The sequence below is a fragment of the Mustela nivalis genome, assembly GCF_964662115.1.
Source record: "Mustela nivalis genome assembly, chromosome: 14".
Taxonomy (NCBI): Eukaryota; Metazoa; Chordata; class Mammalia; order Carnivora; family Mustelidae; genus Mustela; species Mustela nivalis.
In genome coordinates, this window is record NC_139033.1 from 77,533,232 (window position 1) to 77,560,810 (window position 27,579).

The window sequence follows — 27,579 nt, forward strand, 5'->3', positions numbered from 1 at the left end:
AAGGACATTTGTGTGAGCCCTTGGTGCCCACTCATGTGTTTAATGTTCCCAGGACCTTGGCCTTCAGTATGGATGCCACATAGAAAGCTCTTAGAATGTCAAGACAAACTGGATTTTTTTTTTTTTTTTTTGGACTTACCTCCATTAAACAGCCTCGTAGGAAGGTCATGAAATTGATCACCCTAGACAGTTTTCAGAGCAGTAGAGCCAACCCCACATCAAGTCTAACTTCCAATTGGACTTTAACCAATTACAAACATGGTTTTTATGGTTTTGGATCAGGTCTGGCCCGGAAGGGATTCAGCAAGTCCTGGGACCTTCAAGGCTCAACCAAGTGGAGTAGAATAGCATGGGCCTGCCAGGGGACACCTTAAACGGCCAAGGCATTCCCATCAATGCCAGGCTCCAGCATACTGCAGCACTGTATTAAGATATACAGGTGCCAACAAAAATAAGTTAACACCCCTCTGATTTACCACTATGTACAGTCAAAATTGGAATCTGTCTTGGACTGGGCTATTTTGGTGTCAGGATGAACATAATATAGCTGATGTTTCTACGCCTCTGTGGGCCATTCGAAAAGGCAATTCCAGAAAGAACTTTTGGACCGTATATACATAATTTCATTTCTGATGTTTCTGCGCCTCCGTGGGCCATTCTAAAAGGCAATTCCAGAAAGAACTTTTGGACCGTATATACATAATTTCATTTCTGAATTATTATGCTTTTATGGTAGGATCTAATGAGACAACTCAAGCCCAAAGCAATACAAGTTACAGTCTACAAAGTTGATCTATTCTACTGTACCGTAGTATTCTTGTCTAAAACCAATGGCAAAATATATTCTAACTTTTACAGAATTATTATTACCAATGAAAATGGACTACTGATGGCATATTTTTTTTTCTATTGCAGGTATCTTTCCTGACACATTTCCCCCCATGAGGACTACCTACATGAGCTCTCAATCAAGGAGGAAGCATGCTTATTTATTTAAAAATTAAAAGTGCAAAATACTTACAAAATGGAGGACAATGTTTATGGTAAGGATTTTTAAGAAACTCCTAACAGACAAAAACTGAAGAGCGGTTAGTTTCAGAGAATGCCGTCCTGGGACTGAGCAGTTATGTCCCAGAATGAGGGGCAGTGATGCTTTGGTGAGTCATGCAAATTCTTAGCATAAAAGTTATAAACAAAAACAAAACAAACAAACACACATTACAAGAACTTATATTTGCAATGACACGAAAGGGAACAAGTGAGAAAATTCTGGAACAAAGCATGCACGAGTTAAGCACCTTGATGCTAAACTGCCACTGTCAGCTGATGAGGAGGACATATCCATGCTGAACATTTTACGAAGCCTAGGTCGAGCACGCTCACTTGTTTTAGGAACAGTTTCTGGTCCATCTAAATCATCAAGGGTAGACTGCCTTGAGAACAGCATGGTTGCTTCGGTGTAGCAGCTAGCAGCGCAAACAGTCACAGAGACACAGGGTTAAAACACCAGTGGTACATCAGTTTACACACGGATCAGTCGACCAGTACACTGCCATGCAGCAGACCACACGTGACACCAACAGTGCTGACGCCGAGCACCACAGCGGGGCTCACGGAAGGGAGGTCAAGAGGGTCCCGTTTGGCGGGAGGATAAGATACAGCAGTTCTCAATTGGTCAAAATGTATGGGCGGGGTGATAAGTCATGAATGGTTCCCCTCTCCGGGTGGGGCGGGGAGCGGGAATAATGACAAGTCCCAACATGCCTTGCGCAGAGCAGAATTCACCCTTTATAACTTTGTAACTAAGCTTTTTGCTGTTTTCATTAAAGAAGATATGTTTTATTTGGAGCTCCCCATCCTGAATTCCTTGAAAGCATTTTGTAACCCAATTGCTGAAGCAGAAATATCTGCCCGTGTAAAATGGATACAGAACACTTCCATGTTTTGAAAAATAAGTCTCCAACAATGAGAGAGGGAAGCTCAGAAATAATCACATGGAACTGAATTGTCCACCCCGTTTTCTGAGTGGTATTCAGTTAAGCCAAACTAGATGCCTTGCGTGGAGAAAGAGATGCTGGTTTGATACGCAACCGGATATAAACCAACATCTGAGAAAAAAAAGAAAGAAAGAAAGAAAGAAAATGGTACAAAGAAAATAATGGAGGAAGTCTAGCGATGGCAGGGTCATTTTGTCTGTTAACTTCTCATTTTGCCTAATGATTTTTTTTTCCTTCTGGATCATGTTTTAGGTCTTGGCAGATGTCACTAGGGCGAGAACCCACTGGCTAAAATCCTCATGATGCCCCCACAGAGCAACAGTCGGGGAGGGAATGGTGGCAGATTCAGGCCTGAGGACTGCGTGAGCTACGAGAGGAGAAGAAGCAGACAGAATTACCATGTAGGCATCATCTCAGTGCTGACGTAGAGTTTAATCCAAAGGGGGGCACGCACCTCAAAGGCCTCTGAAGAAGGCTACTGGAATAAGAATCTCCCAGCCTGAGCACCAATGGCTGACCCAGGGGCATGGGTCTTTGTGGTCCAGGATGGCTGATTTTTCTGGCTGAACATCGTCGTCGTGGGGGCAGACTAGGCCTGCACACACCCAGGTGTGCCCAGCCAGTGACTGGGAGGCAGAACGGAAACCATGCAGGAAGTCACAACCTCCAAGCCTAGCAGGTGAACCACCAAATGGTCTCTAATGAAGACATAGAGACTGATTTTTAAGAAAGGCCCTAACTCCTTTAGGATGTCAAATCCTTGGCAGAATGAGGCGATGAGGAAAAGGCAAAGCGGAAACTCAATGGCCAAGCACAGGGAGCCCTGGGCTTGGGTCCCTCCCTATGCTAATGTTAACTGGCCATTGGCATTTAGATAAATTGTCCTCTCTAAGATCTCAATTTTTTTTTCTGGATCAGAAAAGATTTTAATATAATGAAAATAACTGCAGATATAATTATTTATTTGATGAAGTAGTTTCAGTAGAAATTGTTGACCTCACGTTTATAGACCTATTAATATTTAACTTGTTCTCTCATTTGTAAGACAGGGGATCTGGACCTTGGAACTTCTGTATTTAATTTCCTGTTTTTAGAGCTACACTCCTATGGCCTTTTAGGGGTTTGCAGGCAAAAAGATACTGCGTACCTTTCCCTGTGGCCCTGCTCAGATTTTTTGCATGGGAACCACTGTTGTAATCCTCAAGTGTGACTCATCTTGCTAATGCCTGCGTCCACTGTCGCAGCTGCTGACCCTCACACCCCACACCGTCCCACTCAGTTGGGTTATGTGGAATGTGACCAGTTTGTGGCCCAATCCCGGGCAGTTTTAAAAGAAAAAGGGAAGAGGAGTTTTCTGATAACAGGCCCAGGTGACATGCCTGAAGGGACAGTTGTGGTCTCCTCACTGATCAGCCTGCCCTTCGAACCACCCCAGGGCACACCGCAGCCTCTTAAGTGACTTGTTTCAAGGGATAAACACTCCCTCTATTTCTAGGAATGCTCCTTAAAGTGTCATCTAATGTTTCTTGCACAATTTAAAATAATTTATTTTCAGGGAAAGTAGAGGATATCTGATTTCATAAAACAACCATTAAGACAAGTGCCATTTTACAGCCAGATTTAAAGGAAAGAGGGCTTTTTGCAATAAGTCAAAGGGAATATAAAGGCATTTGTTAGACTCTCACCCCATCTGCAGTATGCCCAAAGGTGAAGATGGGTGACAGGGATGCCAGGCGGGGTCACCACACAGGGGACGGGGCCACACCGAGCATGCGCAGCCGCACCCAGGGTATTAGAGGGGAATGGTACTAGACCCTCGCTGATGACATAGGTGTCTCCACTGGGAATCCCTTCTTGGGAAGACTCCTGCCTTTCTAGAAATCAGGTGGCTTCCAGTAGACTTTCATGTAAACAGATACTGTCTACTGATTTGATAGCTTCCTAAAGCAAAAAACTAGAAGTGGAGCTCAGCCATTAAGAAAAGGGCAAGTGTGGGGCGCCTGCGTGGCTCAGTGGGTTAAAGCCTCTGTCTTCCACTCAGGTCATGATCCCAGAGTCCTGGGACTGAACCCCGCATCGGGCTCTGTCCTCCGCGGGGAGCCTGCTTCCTCCTCTCTCTCTGCCTGCCTCTCTGCCTACTTGTGATCTCTGTCAAATAAATAAATAAATAAAATCTTTTTTTTTTTTTTAAGGGCAAGTGTGTTAACTCATGTATTAACAACAAAACAAACCCTCTTGTGTTTTCCCTTTCTTTAGGTTGAAATAAAAAGTAAAAGATACATTAGGAACTAATTTTAAAGGTACTGGTTTTGTACTAGTAAATTCATTGATCGGTCACTTCTAAATTTGGGAGATAATTCTAATAGTCTTTGTTCAAAAACAATCAGTAGGTTTAAATAACTCCTACCTCATGGTTTTTGATCATGGGTACAGTTTTATAATTGTAATCTTGGGTCTGATTTAAAGGCAGTTACCTGATTTTATTTGATCAGTCTTCTTCCTTTTTTATCCTTCTTAGGTTATGTATGACTTATAACATTAAGCTAATTTCTTAGTGGGGCATATTGTCAGTTGTTATGCAGTTAAAAGTTACTAATACAGGAGTCAATTATGTTTATATTATGGACAACTTCTTTTCTTTTTTTTTTTTAGTTTTTTTTTTTTTTAATGTGTTTATTTGACAGAGAGAGTCACAGCAAGAGAGGGAACACAAGCAGGGGTAGTTGGAGAGGGAGAAGCAGGCTTCCCAAGGAGCAGGGAGCCCAATGACAGGATTGATCCCAGGACTCTGGGATCATGACCTGAGCCGAAGGCAGACCTTAACGACTGAGCCACCCAGGGGCCCCTGGACAACTTATTTTCAATTCACTGTCTAATATTCTCTTTGATTTGATTCTGAGTTTGGTTCTTGAGCAGCTATTCTTAAGCCTGGTCAGGAGGCCTGTGACACCCTTGAAAATTTATGGGGAAAACTGGTATTTATTTGCACTTTCCCCCCTTTGGGAGATAGTATATCTCAGCATTTTTCTCATCTTACTATTCTCCACAATTTTTTTTTTTTTCCCAAAACCAGTTGTTTGGTCATGAATAGGTTATAAAGTGGGTGGATCTGGAAACTCTATGATCCCTCCTGTGGACCCTCATTCACCCCTGTAACTAGGAAACAGCATCTGTCAGCATCTTGAATATTGACTACATTCAGACAATTTTTTTTTCATTCAGACAAATCTTGTCTTCCCCTGCCTCTGCCAACACAATTGCACATTTTTGCAAACATGCTCATGCAGTCTTTATTTATTTTTAAGGGAAAAGCTCCCATGAAGTATCTTGGTAGAATGTGGATAAAAATGGATTTTCAGTTGTTGCATAAAAATGAATCAAAAAGAAAATAATTCTGTTTAAATTACTGATCTATATAGAGAAAATTGTTGTAACAAGAACAATTTTAAGAAAGTTGGCAGCTTCCAAATGGGATAGTTATTTATGGTTTGCAAAAAATAAAAATAAAACATAAACCATAATGATTTTTTGTCTCAATGTAGTCTGCCCAAGGAGAATGAAACTCCTCTTTCAAAAACGCAGATTGTGGGGTATTTTCAGGAAGGCACACAAGGGGGCGATGTCTGTCAAGCAAGGGACATGACGCGAAATTTTCACTTTGTAACTTTGCTATTACTAATGGTTGTTTAAATTGCCAATTAAGAAATGTTAGGGGGGTGCCTGGGTGGCTCAGTGGGTTAAAGCCTCTGCCTTCAGCTCAGGTCATGATCCCAGGATGGAGCCCTGCATTGGGCTATCTGCTCAGCAGGGAGCCTGCTTCTGCCTGTCTCTCTGCCTGCCTCTCTGCCTACTTGTGATCTCTGTCAAACAAATAAATAAAATCTTAAAAAAAAAAAAAAAAAGAAATATGGGTATGTTTGGGTGGAGAGATAATGAGAAACTTTTATTAGCATGCCCACTGTTGTAACAATCACTTATTTTATTCTAGAAATTTAAAGCATCTTGAATAGGATCTCAGTTAGCAAATAAATGTTTTGACCTTAAAAGTCTTGAGAGTTTCTGGCCTCAGTGTCTCTTCTCACAGAAATCTACAATAGCTGAAACATTTCTGTTTCTTTGGAACTGACAAATGAGCAAAGATTATTCCCAAATTATGGGAATAATGCCTTTTATTATCCCTCAAAGGACTTTAAAAGAATCACTACCTATTTTCGGGGAGGGGCAGAGGGTTGGAAAGGATATATCCAAGCAGAATTTCATCTGTACAAAAATCACATTTAAATCAATATATGAACACATATTTTTTTCATAAATAAAAATGAGGTTTGGGGCATACATTCTATTTTAAACCTCAATTTTTTGCTCAATGCAGTGAATATCTTTCTATATCAATAAATACAGATTTGCATCAATAGGTAAATTATTGGGGAGCAAGACAACAGGCACAAGTGGAGCAGCTCAAATATAGCAGTTCAGCAGCAGTGAAACATAGCTCTTCAAGGTAAACCTTTTTTTTCACCCACCTCTCCCCATTCAGATTGCAATTTCCACTTGTGGTTATCTATTTGGGATTTGGTATCAATAAAATAGTCTCAGCTCCCTCCCCTCTCTTGTCCTGTAATATATTCGTTATTTGTGGAGGCCAGATATTCCTCCAGGGCTCTGAGGCCCTGCACAGTGTCCGACGTGGGACTGGAGACCATACTGCCGACCACCTAGGACCTTCTACGACAGCAGGCTTGCAGGGTGTGTCTACTACCCTTCCCTGGGCAGGAGTCCCAATTCGGGGTTCCATGGATAATCCTACCAGTGGGTCTTTCTTCCCAGACTTGAACTACTTAGAGATGATATACCTATATGTGTCTTATCTCAAAATCGAGTTCAGGGTCTGGCTTGGAATCGGTGCTTTTAAACCTGTTTGATGAAAGCAACGAATGCCCTTGGTGATAATGCTCCTGACCTATGAAGCTGTACACAATGTGTGATTCATGTAGTCTAGCTAATCATCCTAGGCCTGCTGGCCTCTTCCAAAGACAGGACTTCTGCTTCAACTCAGAAGCTAGCTCTGTGCAATCCCCAGCAGCTATCTAGAATGCTGAGGCAGAAAACAGGGGAGGCTCTACCGGGACAGGTGGTAAGAAAGACAGGTCAGTTCTTCAAAGTTGGCCTGGAGTACAAAGGAGGCCACTAGAGGCAGCACACCATGGTGGGTAAGATCCTGGGCTCTGAGCTGAACCATGGGGTTTGGGATGCTGACTCCCTTTTATGGTACCTCCTAGTTGTGTGGCTCCGGGTACGTTACATAACCTCTCTGTAACCGAACTTCATGTTCTGTAAAATGGGGATGATAACATGAATCTTACAGGGTCTTGGAAGGATGCAGTGAGGTAATCCATACATAGTGGGTGGTGCTGGCCCGTGGCTAGTGCGGGGTCCCTGTAGTGAGACAGTGCAGGTGATCACAGAAGCCAGGGAGGATGGAAGAGGACAAAATCGCCTCTTAAATGTTTACTATGGATCACTAACAATTCTGAAAGGAGAAAGATCAATGATAGCAACAGATGGAAGAAGATTCCAGTACAGAAAATACTCTGTGGGGCAGCATTTTTTTCAGAGGAATCAAAGATGGTGGCCCTTGACACAAATAGTCATTCTGTGATCAGGAAGTCTCATTCTTACTTGCCTCTGGCTTAGAAGTCTCTGCCCTTTGCCCATGAGTCGTACTGGTATTTTTAATATGGTCTACTTTTCTTTCTTTTTTTTTTTTTTTTTTAAAGCTCAGCATGGGGCTCAAACTCACAGTGGTGAGATCAAGAGTCAGACGCTTAACTGACTGAGCCACCCAGGCGCCCCTCTCATAGCCTATTACTGATACCTGATTTTTTTCTGGCTCAGTCGAGGGGAGGACAGTGTTCCTTTCGCTTTGTGGCACACAGGGAGGTGAACGGGGTGGGGATCCATGAACATTTTTGATTAACTTTCACCTCACACATCCATTTCTCATCTTGCTGAAGCCTGGCTCTTTCACCTTGGTCAAAAGCAAACCCACTGTTTAGAACATGAAGTACCTGGAGATGCTGTCGTGGGAATCTAAGCTATCCATCCTGTGGGCTGTCTGTGCAGCAGATGCGGCGCCAGCACGGTCGTCTATGGTGTCCAGTCCAGACTCTCTGGAAAGGTTCATGATGTGGTTCTGGTAGTACATGTGGATGCTCTCCCGCGTGGGGACGTTGCCCTGCGGAGGGGAGACATCGCCACAGTTCTTACTTGTCTGGGCAGCCCCCTGGCGCTTCTCAATACCAAGAACTCTCGGTCGACATGCCCACCTCGCATAAAGATGAAAACAAAGCTAGTCAAGGAGGCATTGATGTTAACTCATTGCATTAGTGGCCCCCGATATCACTGCGGAAGGCTCACAAGAAATCCCTTCTTGGTTATGGGTGAAGACAGTCAAAAGACACAACTTCCAGCTATAAAATACATAAGTCCCAGGGATGTCAAGGACAGCACAGTGACTGTACCATATACTTGGAAGTTTCTAAGAGGCTGGAACTTAATAGTTCCCATCACAAGAAAAAATAATTGAAACAATGTGTGGTCATTGTTTCACATAGACTAACTGTGATCATTTTGGAATATATGCAAATATCAAATCGTTGTATTGTACACCTGAAACTAGTATGTTACATTGTCAATTACATCTCAATAAAAATAAGATAAAAACTAGTAAAAATCAAATCCTTTCTTGTATGTAGGTAGTTTGGCTAAGTGATGATAACTTTTTCAGAAACAAACTAGTAATTTTAAATACTATCTATAAACCGTATGTGCCTATATTTTGCTGTTCTGCATATATCTTGATTTTTCCCCCTGAGAAGTTTCAGATCAAACTTCCCAGACTAAACAACATAATCCTTCCCGAGACAGCAGAGTCGGTGCACCTGCAATCTGGTGAGGGGAAGGAACAGAGTGAATAAACTGGCCATTGTCCCAGAACTGTGTGTGCACGTGTGTGTGTACATGTGTGTGCATACAGTGTCTGATTATTTTAATTCTGAGCAATGGAACAGATTTAAATATACAGAAAAACAGAGGGGCTATATAAAGACTGTCCAGAAGACAGACTATAGATTTTGTGTTATCCTTTTTGGAGTTCTGGACATTGACTTTTAAAAATCTTTGTAATGAGGGAAGACGCAAAAAGAATTGTACCCATAAGTGTTACCTTTTTAATTTCTCTGGTCAGCATACATCTTTCAATTCTAAGAACTGTAGATATATCAATATGTTCCCTTGAAATGGAGTTAAGCCAAGTTGTGAAACTATCCACTGTTGCCAGAAAGAGAACCCAGGTGAATTTCAAAATGTTAAATATCCTCTTGATGATATTATCTAGGAAGAAGAAAAGCAACAAGGTTTCAAAGGTGCAAAATGCCCAAATCAGCCGTTTTGCTGTTGTGTAACACAGCGATCTCTTACCAAGGACAGACCTGGTTTCAGACCTGCATACCTAATATGAAGTGATGCCCGTGACGCTCAGCGTGATGGGGATGGGGGTGGGAGGTGTGGAGGAGGACAGGCAGTATAGGAAGCTATGGGTGGGTCTTTCTACACATGCACTGGCAGCATCAAAACCAAACTGGGATAGAATTTTTATCCCGTGCTCAAAATATCAGTCAGGATAGGTCCATATTCAGACCACAGGTTAGATAAAGAGTAAGGTTGCATTCAAAGTTATTTCTGTTGTTGACACAGGGATAGAAGCTATCCAGGAAACTGGATCCTTTAATGTTTTTTTTTTTTCTAGAAATTTCTTCTTTTCTTAAGGAATGACTATTTTTGGAAACAATTCTATTGATTCAGTGAGACTTTTGATGCTTGGCAGCTGCTGTTCAGTTCAATCACCCGCCACCTATTCTGTCAAGAGCTGAGTAGGGGTACCAGAAGTATACTGATACTACGAATTAGCTTCAACATTCCTATTTCATTCTACTGAGCAGGCCCCACACAGAATTCTGCACATGAGATCGATCCTGTCCAAACCAACAGATGCTGTGAGATTCCTGATGTTCTCGGGTTGTCTTCCCTCTCTGCAGCTGTGATGTGGGGAGCCGGGCCAAGCTGCCTAGCATGATAAGCTCAGCTCAGATTGTCACCTGTCTGTGACACCCTCTGGGTGCAGGCACATGTGCCTGTCTTGTGCCCTCAGGGAATCCCACATGGGCTCTCTGATCATTGTTAAGGTTGGAGGAGGTTCCCTGGCAATGACCTAACTTATTTTAGGTCAGAATCAACATCAAATAGGGAAGATGGTGTCTTAACTATCTGTCTGACACCTCCATTCCCAGAAGCAATGGTTTCTCAGATGGTATCCAAGGAACCATTCAAGCCACCAAATTTTGATCCATGTGAATTTTTTAGTTTGGTATTTAAAACATTTTGTCTTATTAGCGATTTCATACATTGACTACAGTAAAATGACTCCTTAGTGAACACCATAATGAATTAAAAACTGCCTTCGTGTTTATCAACAAAACCCTTAAACACCACCAGCAGCACCACTAAGAAAAACAACTGGTATCCCTCACCCTTTCCTCCAACCAAAAGATGCCAGGCTGACTCTGAATTTAATTTTGGAATAGGAGGAAAAAGAAGTTATTTGTGAATCGGGTTGCCTAGGAGGAAGGCATAATTTCTCTCGGGGAAAGGTTTGTTCTTTTCAAAAGGAGAAACATCAAAGGGAGCTTTAATCTATGGACAGTGTGGCCTCAGGACAGAGTCCAGGTGGGCAAGGTAGAGACAAAGAAGAGTTGAACAGTTCTACCTACTGAAGGAACAGGAATCTTGGAGCTGCCAGCTGGTACCTGGGGAAGAAAGCGGGAATGATCTAATGAGCCGGGCCCCAGAGGCACTAGCTGGGGAGAAACCCGCTGAGGCAGGAATAGCGATCACTGATTTTCCCTCCAACGTTGTTGCCTGTCTCTGCCATCGCTGCCCACCTCCCACCCCGCTATCCCCCAAAGCCTCTGTAAAATGCCGTCACACCTAACAGTTTTCCATGAGGTGTACTTTAGGAAGTAAGGCAACGAGGTATCTTCTGCCGAGCAAAGCTCAGGAAGGGACCAGCTGCTACATGAAGCTGCAGATTCCACAGAAGAGCCATTCTGAGCCAGAGGTGGCCAGGGGCCCTCTATGGGTCTTGCCCCTCCCCCAACCCATTTTGAGTTTAATCTGAGCCAGGGGTGAATTTCCCACAATGCTTTCTATGGAATCTCCAGCTGTGTTGTGTAGACGTAAAAAGAAAGTCTGAGCCCTGGAGGCTGAAGGACTTGGGGGGGTGTGTGGTCATATCTATTAAAAAACTTTAGCAGCATCTCCCATTTTGGACAATTTGTTTATTTACTTTGTCATATTCACAATGATTGCCTGCGGTGGTGATGAGACATGTGATTATGTCACAGTTTTGCCGAGCATGGTCCTGATGGTAAGACTAAACTTGCGGTGATGGAGACACGGAAAACACATACTTTCTTAACTCACATGATCACAAACTAACAAGAGATGTGGCCGTTTTAATTTTTATCTATTTCTTAGCCAGAGAGGCAGTAAGGCCCACAGTGGGGAAGGGCACATACTTGGGTTCAAATCCCAATTCTGCCCCTTAGTGGTTATGTAGACTTGGAAAATTTACCTCATCTTTCTCTGCTTCAGTTTCTTATCTGTTAAATGAGGGAGAGGGTTTTTGAGGGGAACAGTGAGATGCCTAAAGCTCTTGGGAAAGTGCCTGGTAGAGATGTGTGATCTAAAATGTTAGCTACTATTGTTGTAGGTAGCTTCGCAGCAAGAATAGAACATCTGGCTCCACATATGCGAGAATCCAGTATTCTGGAAGTGGGGGTTCAGGTTTAAGAACAGAGCCAAAGACGGTTAGACAGCCTTGGGGAAGTCTCATTTTGGGCCAGCAGATGGCATCCTTGGAAGTATCTGTGTCCATAGCAAGAGTACCTGAAAATCTTGGCCTGTTATAAATAACGCACACAGGAGTTCTAACCCTATGACATTGAGGTAATGGCATGTTTATGGAATTACAGAAACATTTAAGTTCATTTCATTTGAAAGCTCCCCCCCGCCTTTTTTCTCCTTCATGGAAAAATCTTCCTCCCAGTCACATCTATGTGAAGCCCAAATGACACCATGACTGAGGTAGGGGTTAGAAGACAGGGATTCAGTCCTTACTCTAGTAACTACATAGTCCTGAGCCAGCTCACTGGGGATAGATGCTCCCTTTGTCAATTGAGGACTTTGACCAACATTTTTAGAGAAACTCTCATTTCCCCCACTGTACTTACCTCTCATTTAAATCCTTCTATGTCTTTTAAAATTAATTGACAATAGTTTTTGTGCTTTTCTTTGGGTGGCTTCCATGGGAAATTTATAATTTACTCCCCTAAATCCCCTTTCACAAATATTTGGGGAAGATAATTGACAAACGGACTTTAATCCAACATTTAATCCAACAGTATAAGTGTCAGATCTACTTTAAGGAGTCCACTTTGAAATGTCACTAGAGATGAAATTTCAAGGGACACTTGATTATTTAGTCAAAGTCCAGAAACAGTATTTGATGAATTATTTTTAGGCAGCCTTCCATGACATATCTTCTGGGAAAGCAACATTTTCAAATTTCCCCCAGCTCACATTTGTCTTTGTTTGGTTACCTGGTCCATCAGATTTCTTTTTGATTGGTTCCTGCTCTCGGTCTTCCCATTCCACAGGACCTGCCAAGTGTGTTCAATAAACATGAGTTAGGTCTTTTTTGGGTAGATTAAACGTCAACACTACTCTTCTGGGCTAAAAGGAATTCTGTAATTAAATCTAGAATATTCTGCCTAATATAAGAGTTCTCAGGGAAAAGTTGTAAGAACTTATAGCTCTCAGATTCTGCTTACTCCAGAGAAGAATCACTTTTAGCTGGGAATGAGTGAACTATGGTGTACTGGCTAAACCGTGCCAGCTTCCTATTGTTAAATGGCCTCTGAGTTCAGAACAGTTTTTCTATTTTTGATAGTTGAAAAAAAATCTTAAAAAACAGCAATATTCTGGCATGTGAAAATTATACGAAATTCAGATTTTAAGGAACAGAACTACACCCATTTGTTTACATATTGTCTGTGGCTACTTTCCCACCCCCATCCTGGCAGAGACTTGTGGCCTGCAACTCAAACATTGACTATCTGGCCCATTACAGAAAGAGTATGTTGACTCCTGATACATACCATGACATTTTAATTTTGAATACTTAGAGGTAATGTTACATATTTTAGTGTGTCACTCCATAGAATGGTATTATGGGACCCCATTTTATTTTTTAGCCTCTTATTTCAGGCTAAAGATGTCAGATCTAGCAAATGGAAAAATGGGACACCCAGTTAAATTCGAATTTACAAAAAACAATATTTTTTTTTTCTTAGTTTAAGTCCCATGCAATATGTCCACATTATACTTGGGCTAAAAAATTATTTGTTGTTTTTCTAAAAACTCCAGCTATCACTGGGCCCTGTGTATTTATCTGGTAGTACTAAGACCATTCATGAACTGACTTCAATGAACCATCCCAAACTTACTTTCCACCATTCTGTTTTCCATCGCATCTTGTCTTTACCAACTAAGCTGACCTGTTCTTTAATTTTCATACACAACCTTTCTTTCTTCTGCCAGAATGTCAGGCTCTACTAAAATACTTTTTCATGAAGTACTTTATTCCTTTATACTCTTGGCTATAAGTCCTCCTTTCTCCCTCTGGTCCCACACTATTTTATCTATGCTTATTTTTTAAATGGAACTCTGCAGTTACTTCATTTCCTCATCTGTAATGTAGGAAGAATAAAATGTCCTGGACTGTTATAAGGATCAAATGAGTTACAGCCTACAAAGTACTTCGAGCAGCACCTGGCATTGCAGAAGGCTGGAATCCACTTGCTTCATCTGTCTGGAAGTAATCTGAAAGGGACGAGCCCTTCTACCAAAGAAGAAGTGGCTAAATAAATATTAAAGGAATGAATAAACATCTATTTTCATCCCAATACCTTTTAATTATTGCTGTCTTTGATCTGAGGTAAACATCGGCACATGGAATCATCTTCATGAAACAGAGTAATGAGAGATTTGCAAGATGACTAAAAACACATTTTTAGAGCTCAGCAGATAATTTTGTGAGAACGCATGGTGGAGGATAGCAAATACAAGTTGGCTGGGGGGGTAGAAAAGGGGATAGTGAGGGGGAATTTGCAACACTAAATATTAAAACTAACTCGATACCCACTGGACTTAAAAATAGATGACACTGGCCCAGAGCTAGACAGTAGGATAATGGATCAGAGTCCAGAGCCCAGAAACAGACCAAAGAATAAATGGGAGCTGAATATCGACAAAAGTAGCATTTAAATTTACTAGAAAAAAGGAGAATAATTTAATAAACAGGGATAACATAACAGCCTATCTGTGTAAAAGTAAACAAAGTAGGTCTCTAGTTCACAGAACAATAAAAATGCAAAATGTAAATAAAATTGGGAGGAAATAAGGGAAAATAATATCTGGGGGGAAGACTTTCTTAAGCAACATGGAAACCCTGAAATTGCAAAAAGAAATTGAGACCTCTTTGATATCAGAAAAAATTAAAAATTGTTTAGATAACATATACCAAAAACTAAATAAAAAGATAAGCACTGGGGGCACCTGGGTGGCTCAGTTGTTTGAGCAACCGCCTTTGGCTCAGGTCATGGTCCCGGAGTCCCAGGATTGAGTCCCGCAGGAGTCCCGGGATTGAGTCCGCATCGGGCTCCCAGCTCCATGGGGAGTCTGCTTCTCCCTCTGACCTTCTCACCTCTCATGCTCTCTCTCAGTGTCTCTCAAATAAATAAATAAAAATATTAAAAAAAAAAAAGATAAGCACTGGATGTGTAAAAAATATTTGTAACACATAAGCAAAGGATAATATCCTAATATATAGATGTTTCCTAAATCCATAAGGACAAACAACCCAATAGAATGATATTATGGAAAATGATAAAAATGTTTAAATCTCAGATTTGGAAGTATAAACCTGAAAATAGGAAATAAAAAATGCTCAGTTTCATTAGTTAAGAAATTCAAATGAAAATAAAAGCCATTTGTTACTCCAATGAAAGACAAATGATAAAAACAAAAAAATAACATTCTGTAGGATAAGACTACAGGGAAATGGACGCTCTTGTACCTTACATGTAGGACTGTATATTTCTAAAACCTCTTGGGAAAATATATATTAAAGTAAAAAATGTCACATCCCTTTAGTCAGAAGTCCCACTTTTGATCTATTCTGTGGAAAGTCTGTGCTCTTCCTGGCTTTTTGCTATGCATTTAAATACACACACATATATGTATGTATGACTATGTGCATTTTTGTGCGAGGCTATCTATGATAGCATTATTCATTATGGCAAAATTTTGGAAGCAAATTTAATGTCCATTAGTGATGGGATAGTTGAATAAATTATGAATATCCATACTGTAGACAATTCTGCAGCCATTAAAAAAGGATGATATAGTTTTATAAATACTTAATTGGAGAAATGTTCGTTTCCCACTGCTAATGAACATACCAGAGGGATCTGTAGAGCATGAACTCATTTTCGAAAATAAACAAAGTAATTGGTGCCTGCACACACCTACATCACAGACCAGTAAGAAGTGGACATAAGTACCACACACAGTGAGGACTTAGCCCTTGCGGGGATGGGTTTCCACTGCAGATTATCAAATCTACCCCTCGACTCTTTGACTTGAGTCAAAGACTCTTGACTCATTGGCTGTGTCTTCATTTTGTCTTTTGAACAAATAAAGTAAAATAAAATTAAAGCTACCAGGAGACAGCAGGGAGCAGAATGGTCAAAGAGGAGAAAGGGTTCGTAGTTAGAATTCCATGAGTAAGTATGCTTCTTTTCTGTGACTTTTGAAGACATTTTAATGTCACAAAAATCTGGGTCTATTTCCTTTGTAAAGAATCAAAATATAACACATAAGTGTAAAGTTCCCTAAAATCATACCACTTAATCTCAGTCTGTTCACAGAAGAGACTCCACTCCTACTTCCCCCAGAAGTAACCACTGTTGTTAATTGCTAAGTATTCCTCCCGATCTTTCTCTTGCATTTATACATATTATATGCGTCCATTAAAAATGCAAAACACTGTCTTGAGGAACTTTGTTGGCTTCCTTTGTTTCCCAAATGGTTTTATAATGTGCATGCCATTTGCAACATAATACTTTTTATTTAATAATATGTCAAGTTTAAAGTACTGTTGATGTTTGAACAACACAGTTCTGAACCCTGCAGGTTCACTTATATGAGGGTTATTTTCTTTATAAATACAGTGCAGTTCTGCAAATATATTTTGTCTTCCTTATGATTTTCTTGATAGCACTTTCTTTTCTCTAGCTTATTGTTCAAATATAGTATATAATGAATATAACATACAAAATATGACTATGTTATCAGTAAGGCTTCTGGTCAATAGTAGCCTATTAGTAGTTAAGTTTTTGGGGAGTCAAAAGGTATACAAGAGTTTTGATTGTGTGCAGGTCAGTGCCCAAATCCCCACATTGTTCTAGGATAAACTGTAATCCATCTAATTCTTTTAACTACTGAATAGAATTCTAAGTTTTTGTTATTAAATAATACTTGATAAATATTTGTAGATACAGGTCTTGTGCAATATGCAAATATTGTTTCAAGTTAAGCCACGCCTCTAGAAGTGGGACTGATCATTTAACATTTGAATATTTAACTGTACATTTAACATTTAAAAAAATTATTATTATTTTAGATTTTTAAAGATTTTTATTTGTCAGAGAGAGAGAATGAGAGAGCACAAGCAGGGGGAGCAGCTGGCAGAGGGAGAGGGAGAAGCAGACTCTCTACTGAGCAGGGAGCCCAACATGGGGCCTGAACCCAGGACCCTGGGATCAGGACTTGAGCAGAAGGGAGACGCTTAACTAACTGAGCCATCCAGGTGCCCCCAACATTTTTATAGATATCTAAACATTCTCTCCAAAGTGGATACACTACTCCACTACACCAATTATCGTGTTGTATGAATTGTAACTCATACAAACACTTATTTTCCCACTAGCTCCAAACAGTGATATTAACAAATGTTCGGGTTTTTCCAATCTGATAGGTAAAACACACAAACAAACAAGGAAAACAGGATGTCAAACTGTTGGTTGTGTTTCTTACATTAGTAGTGAAGCTGGGCTCCTTTTGTCTACTTCTGTTTCCTGATCTGTGAATTATTTTTCAAATCTATTCATCTATTGGATTGAGCTTTTCTTTTACTGCTCTTTAGGAGTTCTTAGTATATCCAGAATACTAATCTTTAGTCTGATATATATATTTATATATAAATATATATATAATGAAAATATTCTTTTCTGGGTGTCCCACTTTCACTTTCACTTTGCTTTTGGTGTATAGTTGTAGCTTGGAATTTTTCCTATCTTCGGAAAAGTGTTCCTGTTGTATGTTTTCACATGTAATGTTGGAGATGGCATTGGTAGTTATGTTCCTTTTTTGGCTCCTGATACTGATAGTGGGTTTTTCCTTTTCTTCTTAATACAATTTCCAAAAGTTTATCCATCTTACTAGTTTTTCTAAGAACTGCTTTTCACTTAATGATGAATCTTGTCCTGTTATTTCTTTTCTGTGACTCAACATCTGCTTAAAAAATTAATTTTTTCCTTCTACTTTCTTTGGATTTATTTTACTCTTCTCCCTCTTCTCATTTTATAAAATGTATATTCACTTAAATTCATGTTTTTACTTATTCCAAAGGTCTGACATGAGCAATGATGGGCAAGCAGAACTGTATGCACTCCTTAGAATATGAGAATGATGTTCCTCCAAAGCTTCTGTCCTGCTGTAGCCCAAGGCCACAGAAACAGAGAGTGCTGGCTGGACCCTGCATTCACACAACACTTACCCTCCCCAGATCCTTTTCTCCTTCTTTTCTGTTCTTCTCTTGCAGACCTTTTTTTCTCTTTGCGTCTCTGTCGGAGTGCGGTTTTAGGGTCAGTGATCCAGGCTTGATAAACAAACTGAAGGGGGAAAGTTCGATTATTTTCTGGCTTTTTCATAATTTGAATGAAAAGAAAAGGGACCAACACCAAGCTTCCAGACTCTGATGATATATATATATCTATATGTAGATATAGATATATATACACACACATATATTTCTTGGTCATACATATATATATGTTCTTTGGTCATATATATATAATATATATATATACTATATATATATATATTCCTGGCTTTGGTCATATATATATATATATATATATATATATATATATATTTCTTTTTCTCCCGTGCAAAATAAATCTGCTCCCATTTCCTTCAGTATCCTGAGTTGACCTGTGTTCTTTCTATTATCATGAAATGAAATATGAAAACAGACATTGGAGGAAGATATTTCTTCCAGTTTCACAATCCTGAGATACTTCGGGTTACCACCATTCCTCCCAAGTCCCCATGTACCACCACCACTTGGGAGAGTTACTGAGTCTTTGTATTACACATGACAGGAATAAGCTGGGCACCTTGCTAAGTGTCATTGGAGTAGTTTTTTCCCCTTGCAAATAAACTTTAAATCAAAAACAAAACATCGTTTGCTCATTTACTTTGGGAAAATAGCTTTGCACATTTGATACTCTCCCTTGTGGAAAACAGCTATGACCAACAACTTAGGAAAGGGTTTTGTAGATCGATTAGTATTTGGAGAGGAAAAAATAATGTGATAGCAAGGTTAAAGAGTTATTCCAGAATGTTATGGAAAGAAAACTGTGGTGCTTTTGGTTGCCTTTTGTCATTTTTATTCAAGACCTGAAAATGGTTACATTAATATAACAAACCCAATAACCACCATAGAGCAACTTTGAACAGCCCTCCCACCAACAGTCTCCCAAGTCATGCAGATGGAACCGAAAGAAAGCCCTGATACACAAAGTCAGCCGTATGTAATCATGAAGCCAAGCAGACATGCTCCTCATGCACCCAAACACACCTGGGTCTCAGGGAAGCTGGGTTTTCTATTACAATGATAAAGTTAAAGGAATGTTTTGTGGGGTCACTTTGTAAACCCAGACACTTCACTGTATTTTATATTATTTTCAGATTTCTGAAATCTTTGGAAAACACAATGTAAGCAAACCACTGGCATGGTGATGTCAGTAAAAATAAAAGGGGATCCAACTTTTCAATGTACAGAAATGTAAAGGTCATAGTGACTAAAGAAGAATATTTCTTTTTTCTCACTGTAGAAATCTGAATCTATGGGCAATTAACATGAATGGAACATCTGTATTATTTCTGAAAAATAAGCCTGGAAGGCAAAAAATAATCCTATTTTATGCCAAAATGTTTTTTGAGAAAAGAGAAAATGAACTGACTCTGGAAGAAGGACCAAATGAAGGAATTTATGGTAGATGTGTACTAAGCATGCTAACCAAGAACTCCATCAAGAATATCTTTGCCAAGTGTGTAAATTACCTTGCTCATTAAACCTGCCACCTACTAAAAAAAAAACCAAAAAATTTTGAGGCTTAGTACATTAATAAGCAAACTGCTTCAGAAAAATATTGATTCTTTTACAAAAATCTGAACTGCTAAATACAATAAATTTTCAGGTTTAAGAACAACATCTGATGACAAGTCATTTAAAGAAAGAGTTATGAAAATATTGCTTTTAGATAATGCCATAATCTCCAAAATGGAAAATTAAAAAGTAACTCAGGATCTGTGAATGTATTAGGTGTGTAAGTTGGAGGAGTGCTTTTGTTCTGGAGAAAAATGGAGAGGGAGAGAGAGAAGGGGCATTTAGGACAGATTTATAGAACTCTTGAAGAAGGGTGAGTGCCATTATTAAAAGGAAATTCCTGGTTCTACCTATGATCCCTTAATGATTAAGCCCATCAGTGCTTTCTCACCGAGATGAGAATTTACATAATTCAAACAAGGGGAAATGAGAGAGGGAGGAAATCTTATGAGGAGTCCCTATTTGTAGGTAAACTATCTTACTGGTCATGTTTGGAATTACAAACTCTATCGAGTGCCAGGAATATTTGACAGAAGCTCAGTCTGACTGTTTCAGGAAATGATGGTAACAAAGTAGGAGGAAAGATCCCACTTCTGAGTCAAGAAATAGAAGTTTCTTTAACTGGAACTTCTCAGTTCTCACATTGTAACTATAACCACCATCCAAGTTCATGGGTGTACACACCACTAACCATGTGAAAGAAAATACATGAAAATGTCCATAAATTAACTTTGGTTTCTTCAAATTGCCACTATTAGTCTATATTCTTAAGATAACTAATGTTAAATTTTATTTATTTATTTATTTATTAACTTCATCTTAAGTTTTATCTTAAGTCTGGTCATGTGATTTTATCTTCAGTTTTACCATATATTTTAGGGGGAAATGAGGTTCGCTTTACTGAAAATGTACTATGCAAAAAGCATTTAATTTTTAAAAAAGGATAGAACTACATAGAAATGGATGGAGATTTTTCACTGAAATTGATAAATTTTAATAAACTGTCCTTTAATTCATGTGTGACCCAGAATTTTATGTTGTATGTAAAAAGTTTTCTTGTTTGTTTGTTTTTAAATTATATATATATGTATATACCAAAGAAGTATATACACATATGTGTATATATCTGTATATATCTGTATATATACACATATGTGTATATATTCTTGTATATATGTATATATATGTGTATATATTCTTTCCTTTTTTTTTTTTTTAGAAAGGGAGTTGGTAGGGGGCAGAGGAGTAGAGGGAAAGGGGCAGAGAGAATCTTAAGCAAGCTCCATGTCCAGTGCGGAGTCTGATTTGGGGCTTGATCTCACAACCCTGAGATCATGACCTGAGCCTGAGCCAAAGTCAAGAGTCAGAAGCTTAACCGATGCATGCAGGTGCTCCTTTGTTTTTATTTTTAAAGTAAGATAGAGGATAATTGTGTTATAATCGTTCATGTAAATTCTTAAATATGAATGGAAAGACTTGCATGGTAGTCATAAAAGCGAAAAGAAAAGAATCCCAAGGCAGTGAACACACTGAATATTAAACTAACAATCAGAATCCCGGCATTTTAAAAATGGGAGGAACCTGGAGGTTTAGAATCCCTGGCCCCACCCAAGATGGACCAGCAGCTACCTTTCCTCTGGGCACTCAAGAGAAACACACATTATACGTGCCGTAGGTGGGACCTGTTTTCTTTACATCACCTGCATTTAAATAAGATCCCAGGTGAAATGGGAAAAGTGCTGGTCTCCTTCACTGTGCAAACAACTGCTTAACATGTGAGCATAAAGACCTAAGAGTTGAGATCATGACCTGAGCCTGAGCCAAAGTCAAGAGTCAGAAGCTTAACCGATGCATGCAGGTGCTCCTTTGTTTTTATTTTTAAAGTAAGATAGAGGATAATTGTGTTATAATCGTTCATGTAAATTCTTAAATATGAATGGAAAGACTTGCATGGTAGTCATAAAAGCGAAAAGAAAAGAATCCCAAGGCAGTGAACACACTGAATATTAAACTAACAATCAGAATCCCGGCATTTTAAAAATGGGAGGAACCTGGAGGTTTAGAATCCCTGGCCCCACCCAAGATGGACCAGCAGCTACCTTTCCTCTGGGCACTCAAGAGAAACACACATTATACGTGCCGTAGGTGGGACCTGTTTTCTTTACATCACCTGCATTTAAATAAGATCCCAGGTGAAATGGGAAAAGTGCTGGTCTCCTTCACTGTGCAAACAACTGCTTAACATGTGAGCATAAAGACCTAAGAGTTTAAATTCCTGCCCCAGATTACGTCCACAGAACCAGCTTTCTATAAAGTGCGTGAATAGGAGTTCACTATGATTTTCAGTAAGGAGTGCCTAGAGCATGGGTAGCTGGATAATTTCTGCTGTGCGTTGGCTAAACTGACCAACAGCATTCTCACATTTTATTCTGCACTCTCTGGGGTGACGTGGGAGTGAAAAGCCACACAGACCTGACATGACAGCCCAGCCTTGGAAGGGGTTGAACTGAAATCAGAAGAGTAAATGGAAGACAATACCCAATTTGGGCAAGATGGAGCCTTGAAAAGGAAGCCAACAAGGAGATGGAGCAAAACGAGTCTTTTATTAGGCTCGTTCATAGTTTTACCAGCTTTCTGAGAATAATAATCACACATTTTACACATCACGACCGATGCATGCAACCAGATGTGACCTTTTTAAAAATGAGATGTGACTTAGGCAAAACTACAAGAAGGACAGAGTAGACGTGTATCTGCATTTTCTCGCTCTATGTTTCGACAGGCTCTGGTATCAGCTGAAGAATGAGAATCAAATAACAGGAAATGTGGCTTCTCGAAACTCTACTTGGAAAGGTCTACAATTGTAAGTTCTCATACTTCCTCCATTGTATGATCTATAGAACAGGGAAAATGCAGATGTAGGGCAACAGGGAATCTGCTTGTCTAAAGTTCTATGGAGCGGAGGGTCACACACCACACATCAGTGAAACGTCAAATACCTTTGCAGCTCTGATTAAATACTGAAGAATAGTTTTGGGAAGTTTAATGACAGACTTTGGCAAGGCTAAAATGGCCGACGCAAACTTCCCAATAGCTCTCTACAAAGAAGGACAAAGCAAGAGTGGTTAGTAGAAAAACACCAATGACTAAAAACTTAATACATGATGTCAGTATGAGTTCGTCTCTACAATTACAGCAACTAGGTTAAAACGTGCCCATCCCTGAAGCTAGAATCAAATGTGCTCTGCTCAGAGGTTAGGAATAAGGAGAAGAGTTGTTGCATGTAATCCGTAAACATGGCGAGCATGACCATGTTCTCTCCTTTGCTGAATGAGGAGTGATGGTTATAAGAAAAATCATTAGAGTAAAAATAAATGAGTCATTAGTATTTGACAAGCCAGCCGCACGCATGCACACAGACGCCATCTTTAAGACAAAAATTCGGGTAGCGATGGGGCCAGTGAGAAAGCATCAGAGCAGGGTGTCTCCACAAATAATTTAGTTCCTTAATTTCATTGGGAATACAGTAACGGATGTAACCCTCCAGTTTGAGAAGACCTGGGCAGCAAAGGAGCCATGACCTTTTCATGAACACATCATGAGGCTTGATGGATATCACCCTCTATGTCTTGCGCTATAATAACTAAGAAATAACAGTCCTAACACATGACTCCTTTATAAAAGAAATATATATCAAACTTTCACCCTGCATGTAGTTCTACTGACCAGTCCTCATCTTTAACAAACATGGATTAGACATTCCCTGGATATACAATACTGGCTGTTAAGCTATGTAACTAAGAATGATCTGGCAGTTTCTGAAAAAGAAAGGCAATTAAGCTGAAAAAAAAAAATCAGAACTGTGCTAGCTATTTCCAGGTTTTCAATCAATTCTCAAACCTTTGGCAACACAAATGAAAAGGATTCTCAAGATTTGAAGTACCATTTAAGTGACCATTTGTTTCCAAAGAAAGCAAGAGCTTCATTTTTATGATCAGCTAGTTCACATATCAAAATATAAGTCCATTCAAGTGGTTCAAAGTGATACCAGACAAGTCTTCTTCACCTCGTACTTGTAACAGAAAAATAAAGTTCACCCAGGGAAGCTTTATTTTTTTTTTTTAATAGCATCAGAAGATTTTTTTGATGCAAGTGAATGAAGACCTGGTGGGAACAGTGTTCTTTGCAGTAATTATACTGATGCTGACAGCAAGCAGCGTTAGAGTTTAATGAGGAATAAACAATTTCAGGTGGAAATCAAAAACATCTGGAAGCTGTGACACACATGAACACAGTGGCAGAAGTCTAGGCCTGCAATCAAGATCTGTCAGAAAGAATAGCTCTTCAACTAGCAGAGGAGCTGGTTTTCCCAACCCCATAATTACCTGGAAAGCTGACCTCCTCGGAGGTTCTTCATCTTCCTTTTTTAATTCTTCCTCTTCCTCCTCTTCACTATCCGTTTCAAACAAGTAATAATCTCCACTCCTGACCACTAAGCAAAACAAAATATTTATTTATTTCTTGGAAGAGATATGAGGTCATTAAGGGCTTATTCATGAAATGCCCCCCCCCCAAATACATAAACTGTCCACAAAAGACCATAGCAAGAGATGTTGGTAAAAAGGAAAAGACAAGAGATGAAGAGAACTCATTCTGGGCTAATACTACTTGGTGTTGGTGTGGTTGGGTCTACAGAGCGTGAGGCCTCGTCTACACTGTGTAAGAAAACCGGCCACTACTGGGTTCATCTGACAGTTTCTTCCTTCTTCAGTGTCAATTTATCACAAATGCTTCAGATCAACTCTGCAGCAACCTGTTTTGTTACCAAAATGGCCAAAATAATGGCTAGAAAACTGTAAAAAGAGTTTCACAGTTCAGACGATTTGGCAATTTGGGTCCTTTAGACGAGGCCAAAGTGAAGAGGAAGATTTGGTGTTGTCTGAAGGGGTTGAGTGTGGTAGAAATGCCAGTCAGGATGGTTCAGGACCAAGAATCAGCATCACCAACTTCCACTTCACTTTCTACTGTGCAGACCTGGCTCCTCCACACGTGACACAGGAACATTACACATATGCCAAGACATTTGAAAGAGTTAAAAAAACAAAAGAACAAACAAACAACCACCAACAACAAACACATTGCCATGAGGAGGAAATGGGCAGGTAACATGAAAAAAAGAATACAACCGCAAAAACACCACTACCACACTCTGGCTATTTCTACACATAGCATGGGACAGACTAAGGCAGGGCAGACAGGGTCCGTACGGTTTAGCACTGTTGGGCTTCTGGTCAACCAGAAGGTCCGTTACCTATTGAAGTGTGAGGAGAACTGTACTGACCATAAGACTCAAAGCACAAACAGTACGGATTGCCCTTGTCTTGCCTGATATTTTCCCTGCAAGAACATATTGCTGTGTTAAAACTTAGGAGCAGAGAAAGTGGAAATGTCCAGAGACTTAAAGAAATTTGAGAATCCAATCTTTTATTAGTTTGAGCATTATTTTAAGTTGTTCAGGGAAAAGAGACCCAGCATATACATTTCTGATGCTACAAGAACTGTACCATCATTGCAGGAAAAAATATGAATTATTTTCAAGTTATATTCAAGTTTTTGAATGCTGAGGTATCTTTTGGATGACATCACATGATGTCTTTCATTTTCTTTTGGATTCATATGTTGTAAGGTAATGGAAAACCTTGGCTTGTTTAAAATTAGTTGCTTGAATATCACTAAACATGGTCAAAAGGTAAATAATTTTGCCCATGATTTCAGACGTATCTGAAGCCTCCATCCGTGAAGATGCAGAGTGAATGAATTGGGCCTTATATCCTTGAACAGAAGCACTGTAATTTGTTACTTGTATTTTGAAGAAAGAACCAGACCCAGAATACTGGGTCCAGGCCCGAGGGAATAAATGCAGTACAACATAAGGTAAGAATAAGCAAGAACAAACCAAAGTTATAGCATCACATTTGACAGTGGGGAAGACCATTAAAGTAATGCCTTCATGTAAGCTCAGACATTTGCAGGAAAGTTACATGGATTCTATGTCACGTGGTAATTTGGTAAAAACAGAGTATCATAAGATTGAGCATTTTACCCTCATTATAGGCTCTAAAATCAACAATAGCTTAAATTGTATTCAATCATACCTTCTATGGCTTTTATTCATGTGGACACAGGGGAACCCAAAAAAGTGTTCATCTCAAGCAGTCTCAACACTGATTTGATCCTTTAAAAAAAACTACAAATTTGTATGCGAGAAGTAGAATTCACACCTTTAAAAAGGCAGCAAGTGTTTTAGGAAAAGTCTCCTATTCTTTTATAGAATGTTACTAAAATAAAAGTAGGAAAACCACAGAAAATGTTTTCTTCAGTGCTAGCTGCTAATAAGAAGTAGAGAGAATCTTGCATCTGCATTGATTAGTTCAGAGTCAGCTCCTGCCTGCAGCCTGTGTCCATGAACATATCCTGGATACTGATGTTATTGCTGCTGCACTGAGTGTGGAAATGACTTTTAAAATCCTACTTCTTGTATCCCCAGAAAGCTGGACCTCGATTTCAGATATTTAACAATGGAGTGAGGCATGTCATTGTTTTAGGCAGTACTAAATTGGCACGGAGACACACTATCCTTGAACAGAAGGTATCATTGAACAGCAATAATGCGATCGTATGTGTGCACATAGGTATGGAAGTGGAAGGTTTGCCACCTACAGACTAGGTTAAGATCTTGACTGCTTGCCAGTAATACGAACAACATAGCGACATTATCGTATCATGGACAGACTCACAGGAGGGTGTTCCAAGTGCACGCATTCTCATATTCCACACCTGCATGAAATATCTATTTAAAAGCCCAGCGGCTCAAGAGATCAAAATAAGGGCTTTTAATAAAGTGTTTCTGATTCTAAAGATAAATTTTGGAACTCATCATGGTCTAAAAAAATAATCCACATACTCATTCCTTTCCTTTCCTCACAAGCTTGTAAAAGGAAACACAGTTTGCTGAAAAATTTTAACACCACAGTCAGAATCTGGTTCCAAACTATGAATTGCACACATTCCTGCATTATTGCACCAAGAGGTGGTGTAACAAGGCACATTTCATTTAATACCGGTCTTTAAGAACTTGCTATAATGAGGGTGAAATGAATCAGAAAACTAAAGTCAATAACCTTCACGAGAAGTTCTTTAAATTATTACCAACTTGGAAGATGATTATCAAAGACCATATCCAATTCCTTCCAAAATGCAATGTTTAGATCAAAAAAGGAAAGACCTCTATGATTGCAATGGGAATTTACCCCAGGTGAAAGAGAAAACTTTCAGTATGAAACAATTTTGAAATGGATAGGTCTGTCTAAACTAGCAAAGGGCCCTTTAAAAACAGAAAGATAGGCACAGTTTACTTGTGACTTGATAGAAATAGGCTTATAGTGTACTGCTTGTGACTGTTAGTAGGACGAACATGGCCAATGAACAATACATTAAAGAGTCACACAGAATTTCCACCTGAATCTTTGTCTTTTGACTTGGCAGCAAACGAAAAAAACGCTTTAAAACTCATGGATTTTTTTTTTTTCCTGCCATAAGGCTAGAAATTCAATATTTGAGATTAAATTTAATGACACCCAGGTATACTGAGCAAATTTTGTGCAATACTTTCTGAAATTGGCTTGCTGATTAAAAAATATTAATTTGGGGGTCAGGGAAACCAATGCCATATCTCAGTGAGGCCAAGAAATTAGGCAGGGCAAAAGATTCCAATCAATTTGACTTTCTTGTGATTCTGAAGATCCTACTAGTAGAGTCCCTCCCACCATCATGCGAGGTTGTGGGCCTTGGTGATAATCCCTGTCAGGTCACATTAGCCAGGCATAAAAGCCTGAAAATATTATAAGTAATGTGCAAAATAATTAATAATTATTTTGTAGTCTAACG

At 39.5% G+C, this 27,579-nt stretch overlaps 1 protein-coding gene across 8 annotated transcripts in view; it reads right to left on the reverse strand.

The window, feature by feature from the left end:
* Nucleotides 1-27,579, reverse strand: part of PIEZO2 (piezo type mechanosensitive ion channel component 2) — a 451,232-nt gene that overhangs the window by 35,830 nt on the left and 387,823 nt on the right. For 4 of the 8 annotated variants that reach the window (XM_082697369.1, XM_082697368.1, XM_082697366.1 and 1 more), the window contains 7 exons: nt 24,018-24,124; nt 18,016-18,130; nt 12,716-12,775; nt 10,826-10,861; nt 9,223-9,389; nt 8,066-8,232; nt 1,299-1,466 (listed from right to left, as the gene is read on the reverse strand). In XM_082697369.1, coding sequence (XP_082553495.1) covers nt 1,299-1,466; nt 8,066-8,232; nt 9,223-9,389; nt 10,826-10,861; nt 12,716-12,775; nt 18,016-18,130; nt 24,018-24,124 — 820 coding nt within the window. The remainder of the gene's footprint in view (nt 1-1,298; nt 1,467-8,065; nt 8,233-9,222; nt 9,390-10,825; nt 10,862-12,715; nt 12,776-18,015; nt 18,131-24,017; nt 24,125-27,579) is intronic. The other 4 variants (XM_082697373.1, XM_082697367.1, XM_082697370.1 and 1 more) reach the window with 3 other exon arrangements.